General features: G+C 36.2%; 2 protein-coding genes across 2 annotated transcripts; one reads left to right on the top strand and one right to left on the bottom strand.

Moving 5' to 3' along the window:
• Positions 1–3,765: 3,765 nt before the first annotated feature.
• LOC311085285 (major histocompatibility complex class I-related gene protein-like) lies at positions 3,766–8,311 on the bottom strand. The gene is made up of 6 exons (XM_084117719.1): positions 8,131–8,311; positions 7,538–7,804; positions 7,141–7,419; positions 6,644–6,934; positions 5,707–5,783; positions 3,766–4,325 (listed from the first exon to the last, which is right to left on the bottom strand). Exons 1-6 carry the CDS (start codon positions 8,174–8,176, stop codon positions 4,254–4,256), a joined length of 1,032 nt encoding a protein of 343 aa, XP_083973845.1. The 5' UTR covers positions 8,177–8,311; the 3' UTR covers positions 3,766–4,253.
• Positions 8,312–8,393: 82 nt separating this feature from the next.
• On the top strand, positions 8,394–13,639 carry LOC311085283 (class I histocompatibility antigen, F10 alpha chain-like). The gene is made up of 7 exons (XM_084117716.1): positions 8,394–8,532; positions 9,437–9,703; positions 10,381–10,614; positions 10,806–11,111; positions 11,307–11,420; positions 11,692–11,815; positions 12,384–13,639. Exons 1-7 carry the CDS (start codon positions 8,487–8,489, stop codon positions 12,562–12,564), a joined length of 1,272 nt encoding a protein of 423 aa, XP_083973842.1. The 5' UTR covers positions 8,394–8,486; the 3' UTR covers positions 12,565–13,639.
• The last annotated feature ends 293 nt before the right edge of the window (positions 13,640–13,932 follow it).

The raw sequence follows: 13,932 nt of genomic DNA, 5'->3' as shown, positions 1-13,932 counted from the left end.
TGATTTTTTCGTACCGTTACACCCCTAGTACGCAATAATAATCTTTTACATCCTTTTATTTTTATTCGGCATGTTTGTGTGCTGCTGCGCCTCCCTGTGTGTGTAATAAGCAGAGTGTGTGTGTGTGTAATAAGCAGAGTGGTGTGCAATATTATTATTATTAATTATACATATTTGGATAAGTTAACTCTTTCCCTGCCAGCGTTTCTTATAAACGCATAAAACACATACAGCTTCACAGCCCTATACATTTAGGTCGTCCTTGGTCAAGATTCAGAAGTTTAGGCAGTTTTGATGTATATGCTGTTTAATATTAATTCATGTTATTTTCATAAGCATATGATTACATATAGGGCAAATTCCAAATGGCATTTTTGCACCCTTGAAGGGCCCTTCGGGAAGAGGGGTTTTGTAAGGGTTTTCCAAAACAAAGTGAACAACTCGATCCCTTCACGAAGGGCCCTTCCAAGGCCACTAGCAAAGGGAACGATGGTCACATATATAACGCATAGTTTAAAAACTTTTTTGGTATAAAATGTATATTTATTTGCAACAATTATGTTAACAGCAATAAGAACAGCTATTCAACTGATGCTGCGCTGTTATGGGAATATCCCAGGTTAAAATAATGAGAAAATTATGTTGGTTGCATTTGAAAACGTAGGCAGTGACTTGTTGCAGGCAGCGTTTGCCCATGAAGAAACCTCACGAAACCTTACGAACCTCACGATTTCAGACTGACTTCTGAGGCAGTGTTACGGTTTAATGATCTACAGCAGAATAGAGCGAGCTTTGGTGAAAACTAAGAGAATATTTAGTAACTTCTCGCTAGAAATGACATCATAAAGGGAAAACATTGATCAAAAATGTACATTCACACACAAACTGATGACCAACCACAACTTTCAGACGCCATCTTTATTTTTCTAGTTCAACTGTCACAGAATGGAAAGCACAGGATTGTGGGATATCAAAGGCAGTGAAGGATTCATCTATGCTGCTTTTCAATAGTTTCTCAGGAGACAGGAAGTGAAACCAACATTGCATTCGGACGTGTCTTGATGCTTTCCGACCTTGAAATACATCCTCCGAAGGCAACATTTATCAGTTTTCGGACGCAGCCGTTGTCTTTCGTTGCTCCCTTCGCCAAGTGTGTGCAAAACGGCTACATAATAATGCCACACAAGTGCCCTGCTCACTCCCAAGTCCCCACTTCAAGAGCTCTGAAGGGAGTAGGGCACAGGGATACACACTTCAGTTTGGAATTTGCCCATGATCTGGCTTGTTTCTGCTTCTTCTCCTGTGTTTTGATCAGGAGATTCTGCACTCTTTCAGAAGAAGCATAATAGCGTATAACCACCGTATAACAGTGAAAACACGGAAAGCCAGAAAATTCCGTCAATGGCGGGGAAGGAATTAATAATTAACTTGATGTAGAGTTAATATTACAATTAATTAACCTGTTCATCCAGTGAACACTCAGTATTGATCGTCTATCGTGGCCACAGAAAAATAACAACTTTTTTTTACCGAATACAGTGCTACTCAAAAGCTATGTAGCTGTGATCGCATTGTTAGAGACTTTGCAAGCAGAATCAATACTGACGTGAATGTGTACTAAAGTTTTATTTAACTAAATCACAAACACATAACTAGTCTAAACATACACATACACACAATCACGCATACATGGGTGAAATGGAAAGTGAAAGTTAATGAATGAAAGTGAAACGGGGGAATGAAGCTATATGGAAATGTAACCACACGTAATAGTACTTAATACAGCTTATACTAAACCTCTGTTTAGTTATATGATATATACTGATATTCTTGTGTGATGTACTTGCAATGTCTTAGCTGTTGAACAATTCTTCTGGGTTGAATGAAGAATGATAAAGTTGTGGTGTTAGTATGCTACAAGGCCTAAACTCCTCAGTCTGTGGACTAAAAAGTAGAAATGAATATAGACTTCCTTATGAAGCACAATGTCAAATTGGCTTTCTCCAAAAATGTTGCACATCTGATCACATTTTTACATTACAAACACTAATTGATACAGTATGTACATCAAAACAAAAGGCTTTTTTTCCCCTTGTTTCGTTGATTTCAAGAAAGCATTTGGTTCAATCTGGCATGAAGGATCATACCTAGAGCTTATTGACAGTGGGATAGGGGGAACATTCTATGATTTGATCAAATCAATGTACACAGCCAGCCAATGTGCTGTTAAAATTAGAAACCGGGCTGCGGTTTAAACTCCTCCCTCTTCAACATTCACATCAACCGATTGGCCAATATATTAGAAGATGCTCCCATTGAAGGTCTCCCTCTACACACACACAGATAAAGTGTCTTCTCTACACAGATGAGCTGGTTCTCCTGTCGTCCACTAAAGAGGGTCTACAGGACAGCCTGGATCTGCTGGAGGATTACTGTGAGTCCTGGGCCCTGACCGTCAACCTCCAGAAAACTACAGTAATGATGTTCCAGAAACACTCCAGATCTCAGGGACCAACACACACATTCACACCATCACACAGAACCATCGAGAGCACAAACATACACTTACCTCGGCCTGAAAATATCTTCAACTGGTAACTTTACTGTGGGTGTGAATGAACTCAAAGAGAAACCTCAAAGGGCTTTATATGGCATGAAAAGATTGATTAAAATTGACATCCCAATCCAAATTTGGCTCAAACTTTTCAAATCAATTAATTGAAACAATTGTTTTGAATGGCAGTGAACTGCCATTACAACAACCAACAACGACCCCAACACCATTTCAACAACCATTACGAAGAGCTGAACCTCACGGAGAGTCCCTTGTCCCGAGTCTCAGGACAAACATACCGAAAAGACAAACCACATTATTGGTGGACATTACAGTCGGCAGCTGTCAAAAGATAAGAGTAACAACAAAGAACTTAGTACAAACTGAACACATACTCTGATATACTTAACTCATTATCTGCCATTGACGGAAATGTCCAGCTTTCCATGTTTTCACTGTTATGCGGTAGGGGGCGCTATTATGGATCTCCTGAAAGAGTGCAGAATCTCCTGATCAAAACACTAGGACTTTGAAGCTTTGGAGGTGTTGATGGACTCCATCTACTCCATCTATGTTTCGATCATCGTTCCGAATCCCATCCAGATGTAGTGTTTCACTAAATTTTTTTTATTTTTTTTTTCATCTTTTTGCTCAAAATGAAACTTTACGAAGCTAGAATAAAACTTTCTTTTGATTTATTGCATGTTCAGATATTCATACAACAAAATATTCTGGGGGCCATAAAACTTTTGTGAAAATTATTTTTAAAAATGCTGGCGGAGGCTGCGGAGGAAAGAGTTAAATGCCAACATACTCAAATAATGAGAGAATCAATGATTTAGCAGAAAAGAAGTGAAGATATGAGCCTGTGTGCAAACATGCCTGTGTATTTTAGTGATTACAAAGATAAATTTATGTTTAGTTTTTTTTTTTTTTTTTCTATCTTTGGATACTGAGAAAGTCTAAATTGTGAGATATAAAGCAATAAATAAATATTTACTAAATAAAATACATTTGCAATGTTCCTTTCAAATGCAAGATATTAACTATTAATTATATATTTAAAAAAATAGAAATTAAAGGTTAAACAATTCACCTTATGACATTTCATTTCACAATATTTTTTTTTACACATACTTTAACTATTTTCATCATATTTTCTTATTTACAAGTTTTATTGAAAAAAAGAGAACTACATGGGTTATGAAATGTTTCATTGTTTATTTTTTTTTCCATTTGAAACTCACAAAAGTTAGCCATCAAACTATTAGTAATCGGTGAAAATAAATAAATTGAATATTTACAAATAAAAGTGTCCTTTTCATTTAAAATATAAAATATATACAAACGCGAGTGGTGAAAGACAAATTCACACACAGTAGTACATCTAAGGTGCCCATTACACCTGATATTAACAGAAGTTTCATATTCAGACAGTCTCTGGATGTGCTTTATACATCGATGTGTCTCCAGTGTGTTTTTATAGACTCAACGCCACACGTTAGAAAGTGTTACTTTTCTTTGTTTGTTTGGTTGTCATATCTTCTTTGGGAAAAGAATTCCATGATGTCCATACTCATGAATATTATTCAACACTAAAACGTGTCCCACAAGCATGATGGAAATATCTGATCTCCCACATCTGGATTCCCAACCGGACTGAAATCTGGAGAGAGTGCAGACGACTGGAGGAAACTCTTCAAAGACCTTTGTCAATGAAAATGTACTCTTCGCTTTCACTGGGTACCGGCCTAAACCCACTCATTTGTTTCTGCAAAGTAACGTCATAAATATGAATTAACAGCATGAGACCAATTCCAGATCTCAGATTTTTGCAATTACACTGGAATTGTAAAAACCACAAATTCTGCAAATCTGTTTCTCTAAAATATTAGATGAAAACAAACATTTGACTATTTTTGTATATATAGCTTTTAAAACTTAAATTAAACTTTTCTTAATTGTTGTCAGTTGCAATCAGTTAAATCAGTACATGTGTGTATATAAGAAAACAAGAACCAAAAATTAAATCAGTATATTTAAAATGCATCCTTTTTTATAGTTACAAAAAACAGTTAGAATCCAAATTAAGTGTCACTGGCCCACCTGTGGGCCCAAAGCCTTTACATATTTAAAACAGTAATATCCTATACTAAACCTAAACTAATCTTGACAAACTTTATATCATTTGATATATATCTGATCTTCAAAATAAATTACAGAGGAGTCATAATTTAGCCATTTACAACAAGAATTGACACCTTTATTTTGAAATAGTAATGAACATGAAAAATCATGAAAGAATGGTAGAAACCTCAGTTTGTTTTCATGCTAAGAGATCAAAACATCCATTCAATATTTTTATAAAAGGTCTGAAAATGTTTTAAATATAAAGAAAAAAATAATAGATTCACCATTTGTGATGTGGCAGCGAACTATAACGCACATACATGTTCTTTTTATGCGTTTATTAGAGGTTGAATTCATATCAAAATCTGCCAGACTTCCCATACTACTTCTGAATAGGATGTCTACTTCATAAATTGTATGAAAATTGTGTAAATATATGGTTCAGATCACTGAAACCACATATGGAAAGGAGGCGCAGGCGCCCATATATGGGCAGTAATGGAGTCTTGTTGTCACCTAGTGAAAAGTTTGGTACTGCGCCCAAACAAAATCTTACCGAAAACTCATTTTTTGAGATATTAACATAAAATTTTGAAACACAACTTGTTCAGATTATTGGCTTTCATTTACTTGCAGTTTTAGAGTCCAACATGTTTTGAAAATATATATTTTATATAAAATATGAATAATAAAATTTTACATTGTACATTTTCATAAACTCAAACTTCTATATTTGAAGTTGTTTTGGAGTCAGTTTACACTAGCTTTCTAAAGTTTATCACATGTATATTTAAGGCTGTGCATAGTGTACAGTAATTCAAAAACAATAGTGATTTTCAACATTAGTGAAGCATTAGCTCTGTTTAATTCCACATTATTGGAATTTCTATCAAACATTAAAATGTCTGTGTAAATCCAAACTTTTGAATCCATTACTGGGGACATTCCCATCATCTTAAAGCTGATGAAACCACTTGAATGAGAAGTAAGAGCAGAAAAAATACAAATAAACATATACTTACTTTCATCTTAATGAAAACAATAACCAGGACTCCTCCCATCGCACACAGAAGAATTGTTACGTATAGTTGTGTAGGTCCTTAAAAATAAAATAAACATGTAAAAGAAATACAATAATATACAGAAACAGCAATATAAGGCTGAAACAACTAACTGATGAAATAATAATCAATACTACTAATAACAAGTTAATAATTAGTAAGGTCCAGGGTTATTATCATTAACAAAAAAAACTAAAACTGAACTAAAAAATAAATAAACCTGTAAGAATCTTCTGAAGCGTAAAGGCTTTGTTTGAGGAACAGCCCAAAACTCAATCAAATCTGGTGTCTTATTAACATACATGAGAGTAAACCTGTGTGCATAGTGCACTGCGATGAATACACACTTACATTTAAATGGATAAACAAACAAAGCTATCATATGATTTCGGAAGACTTGAAATACAGCCCACAAGTCATATGGACTCATTTCATAATAAGTTGTTGTCTTGTCTTGACAAACTCTTTTCCTAGACACTTTCATATAAGAAAGATCAGACATATTGCTGTATGTCGTCTTTATGTTCTGCAGAAGAAAGTCGCACAGGTTTGAATGACATGAGGAGTAAATGACAGAATGATAATTTTCAGGTGAAATAACCCTTTAATTTATTTATTTATTTTAAAAATCTATTTGATAGATTTGCCCATTGTGATCTTAAAGGGTTAGTTCAGCCAAAAATTATAAATCTGTCATTAATTACTCGCCCTCATGTCCATCCAAACCTACAAGACTTTTGTTTATCTTTGAAACACATGAAGATCTTTTTAAACAAATTGGGTAGATTTCTGTCCCTCTGCTAAGATCAAATGACCAATAAGCCAGATGTGGTAAGGAAAGGATAAACTTTACAGCAAGTACCATAAACACTCTATTACCACACTATTAACAACTTACCGTAGTTGCTCTTGATCTCATCTTTAATCAGAATCTTCCGGAAGGTTTTTCCCTGGTGCTCCACCTCACAACTGAACTGGTTGTTCTTCCATTCGTCTGGAGAAACACGAAGGCTAGATCTCCTCTGGAAGGTCTCATCCTCATTTGGCAGAAGCTCTCCAAGATCCACATCCTCATAGTGCTCCTGTCCATTTCTGAACCAGGTAATGCTCACTCCTGATGGGTAGAAACCTGTGGCATGACACACTACTGGAGAAGAGGGATTCTTCTGTAACAGAGACACTTCAGGAGCTGAAAAAGATTGAGAAAAATGTGAGTCAAATGTTTAATACTTCAGATCAGATCAGTTACATTTATCCATATAATTAACTTATTAAATTGGGCTAAGTTTTTGTGTTTTAATGAAGCAATGCATGAGAAAAGAAAGACATTAATGACTCATAATAAAAAAATATATATACTTGTTGAACAAAGTAAATTTCTGAACAACAAAGTACCTCTTCTCTCTAAATCCTCTTTCCTTAACCTCAAGAACCTTTTCAGCCACTCAACACACTCATTATTATAGTATTGTTTCAGATGTCTAAGCTGTGCTCTGTCATAATTCCACTTCTGCACTGTGGGTATTGCCTGTGGTACAGGTGTGATGTATCTGTTCTCCTTCAGGTCCAGTAAGATGAAGTCCTCTCCATCATAACCGTACCGATCAAACCCGTGTGAGTCTCCAGTCTGATCATCCCATTCACAGCCATACATCCTCTGATACGTATGAAGACCTGAAGAAGAAAACAGGGTGGGGGAGAGAGAAGAAATACAACATGTGCTTTTTTTATGTAGGCTACAAGGTAATATTTGACATTTTAATGTAGTATAAGGTTTTTTTTTTTAACTCACCCTGTGACTGGTTGAATCGCTGCATTAGAACATGAATGTTGTTTCTGTAGATCTGATGCACATGTTTTCTGATCTCAGTGTCTTCTTTCCACAGTTCTGTAGATGCATAATCCTTCATCCAGTCCTGTTTGGGAATCAGCTTCTTTATGTTACTGTCATAATAATCGATCTGTTGATCATCCAGTGTCGTTACAGCAGAAAACTCTGGAGTTCCTTCAATCATCTTTCCATTTATTGCAGTGTAAGCGGTTTTGAAACTGTGAATCCCTGAAAAAACATTGAACACATAACACAAAGACATAACGGTTAAACACCACAGCGTCATAAATAAAATAACTAAAATATCAGTATTCAAATGAATATCGGTTGAATTTGAGACACTAATCCCACTGAAAATAATCCTTAGGTTTCTACTTCTTTCACTCATTAAACACATTTTGAATCCAATTCTGATCTTTACCTTAGCAACTTTACCAATTTTAATTTCTATTAAAAATGTCTCGATTTTCTGTCAGTTCAACACACGGAAGCAGATGAAGGCCTTGTATGACGGAGAACTCAACAGTTAAACGACTTTATGAAACGATTCTCACCTGAGTAAACCAAAGGTACGTAGAGGAAGAAAATGATGAACTTCATTATGGATGAAAATCCATGTATTTGACCCGCAATTATGTATGTGCAGTCGTCGAAGAGCGCTGTAAAACTCTTTAGCCTTTGCTACATCTGAATCAAAAGGAAAAACATGTTACTGAGCGAAGCGACAACTTGTGGGTAAAAGGTTCCTCCCTAAACTTCCACAGAGGCTGTTTATCTAGAGCTGCAGACGTCAGTTCTGTAACCTGTTTTTCCTTTCGATTCAGATGTAGCAAAGGCTAAAGAGTTTTACAGCGCTCTTCGACGACTGCACTTAAAGAAGTGTGTGTCAAATACATGGATTTCATCCATAATGAAGTTCAAGATTTTCTTCCTCTGCGTACCTTTGGTTTACTCAGGTGAGATTCATTTCATAAAGTCATTTAAACGAATTCTCCGTCATACAAGGCCTTCAGCTGCTTCTGTGTGTTGAACTGACAGAAAATAAGACGTTTCAAATCTTCAGATTTTCTCACACATCTTTTATAATAAGCAGGCTAATAGAACTAGTTAACAGATTTAGTACTTGTTAATCCTTTGTGAGCTGAAAAGCAGGATTTTTGTTGAAGCTGCACTGAAATTATTTCAGTATTTTCCGATGTTGTGTATTTGTCTCCTGCAGGTCTAGTTAAACTGCACAAACTGAGACACGACTGACACTAGTCCTATATAAATGACTAAAGTTATGCACATTTTACTGTAAATGAAAGAACAGGTTTGCCATGCAGGTGTTCATGGTTCTGTGAAGGATGTTTATCTTTATAAAGTAATTGATTGGATGGTTGTGGTTTGCTATTGGTGGATCTCATGTGAGTGACAGGTTGCCCCGCCCTCGTCATCAGAGATGTCGCTGGTATTCTGATTCCAGGTTATGAGCCACATGAAGTTAACAAAATAATAATGATAATTTATGAAAAATATATTTAAAAAAATCTTAAAAATTATAAAAAATAAAGTAGTTTTTTTTGCTTTTATGGTGACTTTTCATAACTGCAGTTTCTCCAGTGCTGTGAATGTGAGTGAGTTTGAGAACGGCGTCAGTCAGATTCAGGCCTTCAGCCGCTCGTTTCCTCTTCCTCAGTCCTCGTCTCCAGTCTCGTAACACTGCAATATTCCATTAAATAAAAAAAATAATTTTGATGTTGAAAGTTAGTGTCAAATAGTCATTTGATTTATGACACTGTTTGTGGTGTTGAACAGTGTTTGGGAGCTTTGTGGTGGTGTGTTTCTGTGATGTTGATTGTGTGTTCAATGTTTGTTCAGAGTTACACAGGTTTATGACCGCTTACACTGCAATAAATGGACAGACGGCTGCAGGAATCCCAGAGTTTTCTGCTGTAACGACACTGGATGAAAAACAGATCTATTATAATGACAGTCAGATAAAGAAGATGATTCCCAAACAGAACTGGATGAAGGAGTTTGCATCTACACAAATGTGGAAGGAATACATTAAGATCAGAGAAAAACTACTGCAGATCTACAAAAACAACATTCCTGTTCTAATGAAGACATTCAATCAGTCACAGGGTGAGTTAAAATGCTTTATTACACGGCTCTCTGAAATGCTTGATTCTGATTGTTCAGTCGTGACATTCTGAGGTCTGTTATTCAAGACAATAACCTTCATCAATATCAACACTATATAATGTTGCTCATCCAGGTATTTGTGATGAGGATAGACATCCTCGCTCTCGTTTCATTCAAACACAGCCACAGTTATCGACTACTTACTGTAAAATTAAACCTGAGGATTATGCTAATATTGTTCAAGTGTTCGTCTTGTTGCTAGAACAATTGTTTTGTACACTGTCATGGATTATGAGATCATAATAATGATTTTCATGTATCTTTTATTTATGTGGTGAGAAGATGTATAATAAGTGATATGATTATAATATCCCTTAAATGTCCATCTTGTTCGTTAGTCTAGGCTCAAAGCTGCTTGCTAGGAACTGTAGGAACTGACTCAACCTTCATCGCATAAATGTCGACTTAAAATAATCTGAAGTCGTTCAACCCCTAGTAATAATACAGGATAGTTGTTATCACAGAATAAACCCCAACAGGTTGATGAGGAGGAGTCTTGTATCAAGGAGTTTATTTGTACATCATCCCTCACTTTTACTACATTTATAAACATCAAAAGATTAGCTTATACAATAAAAGACATAAAGAAGAACAGTATCCAACTCTCTCTCTTTCAGGTGTTCATACGTATCAGTGGATGTATGGCTGTGAATGGGTTGATGAGACTGGAGACTCACAAGGGTTTGATCAGTACGCTTATGATGGAGAGGACTTCACACCTGTACCACAGGGAATACCCACAGTGATGAAGTGGAATAAAGACAGAGGACAGCTTAGATATCTGAAACAATACTATGATTATGAGTGTGTTTACTGGCTGAAGGAGTTCTTGCATTTGTCTAAAGCTACAGGTACAGTATCAGAGTTACCAACTGATTATTTCTTTCTTGCATGAGCAGATCCAGATAAACCATGTTTTAACAGACAGCTTGATGAATATATGCAGGTCAACTTTAGAGACTGTTAAACTGTGATAAGTGGAAAGTGCAGGAGTTTCTTTCTCTGTTCTCAGTTTTGTTCCCTGTTCTGTATTTACTTCTAGATCCTCCTAAAGTGTCTCTGCTGCAGAAGATCCCAGACTATTATGTGGAGTGTCACGTCACAGGCTTTCTCTTCAGAAACACAAGCATTTCATGGAGGAAGAATGGACAAGCTCTGAGTGATTCTAGTAACTTGGTGGAGTCTGGAGACACACTACCAAATGAGGACGGGACCTTCCAGAGGACTGTTGCCCTTTATGTCCTTCCAGACGTATGGAGAGAGGACCAGTACACCTGTGTGGTCGAGCACAAGAGTTTGACTGAGCCAATCCAGAAGATTCTGACTGAGGGTCAGATCATGAGGAACAGTAAGTTTAAACATGGTTAATTTTTTTTTTTGTACCTGTACATTTTATTTCTTTTAGGGGCCAAAAACAATTTACTTTTTTCTGTTGTTGTTTTCAGGTTTGTTTTGTTTTGTTGTAGTTGTTATTGTTGTTGTTTAGGTTTGTATGCAATATTATTCATTGTATATTGTGTTTATGTTTCTCTGTGTGTTCTAGAATCTGCATCAGATGCTTCATATATCAAGTATCTGGTTCCAGTCATTATCGCAGTTGTTGGTGGACTGATTGGACTGATTTTACTTTGGAAACACTGGAAGAAACTCAAAGCTTGTAAGTACTAATGACCTGTTGAGAGATATAATTCCCATCATAAGTGCAAATGTTTTTACATGTGTTTCTGTGTGTGGTGGTACAATGAAGAAGAGTGCAGTGAATGTGAACCTGTTGCTGTTTTATCAGTTCCATCATGTTTTTATTCTCTAAAATGATCAACCTATAAGAATTATGTTGGTGCTGTGTGTGAAATCATGTGTGAATCCTTTAACACTGTTCTTTGAATTTCATCACAGCATGAAACACCTCTGTTTATCTCTCTTCACAGCCAGCAAGAAGACGACGACCATCTATTTCAAAACTAAACCCTCGCAAGAACCTGCATCGTCTCAGGACTCTCTTCTCTCCACTCCCTCTAATGAATGTCCGTCCTCTCCAGAAACCTGTGAATCGTGAGTGAGCGGCGCCTTCATGTTCCTTCACAGAGATGAACAAAATCACTTTCCAGAACCTTCACAGTTCCTCACCGGTGGACCGATCTCCCCAACCCTGCCCGACAACTGAGTCCTTTTATAAAGTTCAAGAAACATCTAAAGACCTTTAAAGACTCTTTTCCGTCAGCATTCAACTACACATCCTCAAATTAATCTTCTTTATACTTTTACCTTTTCTTCCATCTCTGATCTTGAAATTTTAGCATTTTTTTTAGTATTAATCACTTTAGTTGCTTTTCCACCGTTCTCTTCGCTCAACCGTTCAATTCCGTGCCATGGTTTCATTGTCCACTGTGTTGCTGATAACGAAGCTCTTTACAAATATACAATGTGTCAGTCGTTGTCTTGGTAATGCAAGAGTTTACAGACGTTATGAGATGTAAATAGCGACCGTGGAGGATGATGGGATATTTATTGTGTTTACGTTGCTCAAATGGCCATCTACAGAGAAATCGTGTGTGAATCGTGAGTTCTTTGAATTTCATTACAGCGTATTACACGTCTGTTTATCTCTCTTCACATACAGCAAGACGATGACCTACCGTTACAAAAGTACACTCTCGCCAGAACATGCACCGGCTCAGAAACCTCTTCTCGCCACTCCCTCTAATGAAAGTACATCCTCTACAGAAACCTGTGATTCACAAGTGAGCGGCGCCTTCATGATCCTTCCAAGTCATTGTGTTGGTAATGCAAGAGTTAACTGACGTTATGAGATGTAAATAGCGACCGTGGAGGATGATTGTGTTTACTTCGCTCAATGGCCAGTTAGAGAGAAACTACAGCCAGACGACAGAGAAGTGACCAATCCTGAGTGTCGACGTCACTTCACATATTCTACTGAACCAATCTCAAGTGGAAATACAACCGTAACCATTTATTTCCGTTCTCAGAACCGTTCGCCCAATGGTGGAAAACGATGGATGTTTTCCTCATTTGTTGCTTTGAATTTTGCGAAATTATAAAAAATGTAAATATTTTCTTAATGATAATTGTCTCAATGATATTTCTTGATGTGCTTTTTTTATTTTTATATCTAATCTAAAATTCCCATTCTGTTGAAAACAAAGTCCTACAAATCTTTACTAAAAACCAATATTTTAGGACTGTCAATAGATTATTATAATATTGATTAACATTTTTGAATTTGCTGAAATTTGCCTCTAGATAACAAGTTATATTCTATTAAGATATGGTAAATGGTAAATGGACTGCATTTATATAGCGCTTTCACAGACCTATGGCCACCAAAGCGCTTTACATAGCCTCACATTCACCCATTCACTCACTCATTCACACCGACGGCGGTGTCAGCCATGCAAGGCGCCATCCAGCTCATCGGGAGCAACTGGGGTTAGGTGTCTTGCTCATGGACACCTCGACACTTGGTCAGGTGGAACCGGGGATTGAACCATTTGAACCAATTACCATTTGTACCATTTTTATCAGAGTATATTTCTCAATCAGATGTTTATATGTTTATGCACATATTTTATGTGTAATTATATGTGTAAGTACTATATATGTGCCTTGTTTCCTGTGGAAATATATGTATATATTTCTTTCTGTGTTCTGGAGTGAATGATCAGTTTAAGTTTCCTCAGTTTTATGATTTCTCATTGAAAACTACTTGTAGTTTAACAGAACAGCGTAACAACTGATGATGGCCTGTGATCAGTCAACATGTATTCACTTTTTTTTTTCATCCTGTTTGTACATTTTTTATCTTTCTTGCCTTATTCTGTACTATATTAAATAATAAACCCTTTTTTTTTCTTTTTTTTTTCTGAGTGAGTTCAGTCTCTGTCATTAATCAATAGTTTTAATAGAGATCACGATTCTGACTAAATGTGTTTCATGGATTATGCAACGCAGATTTTAACTCATACATGTCAACTATGGCAATATGTAAAACTACATTCAAAAACTGTACCGCAGAATTCTTGATTGCATATGCGAGACTTAATCTCAAATTTAATTATCTAATGAACTAACACCAGACTGTAACTTATGGATCCAGTTTCTTACCCTACAGTTACACTATCAGTCAAAAGTTCTTGATCGGTAAGATTTGT

This window comes from Abramis brama (genome assembly GCF_963993115.1).
Source record: "Abramis brama genome assembly, chromosome: 6".
Classification (NCBI taxonomy): domain Eukaryota; kingdom Metazoa; phylum Chordata; class Actinopteri; order Cypriniformes; family Leuciscidae; genus Abramis; species Abramis brama.
This window is presented reverse-complemented; position numbering and strand designations above follow the sequence as displayed.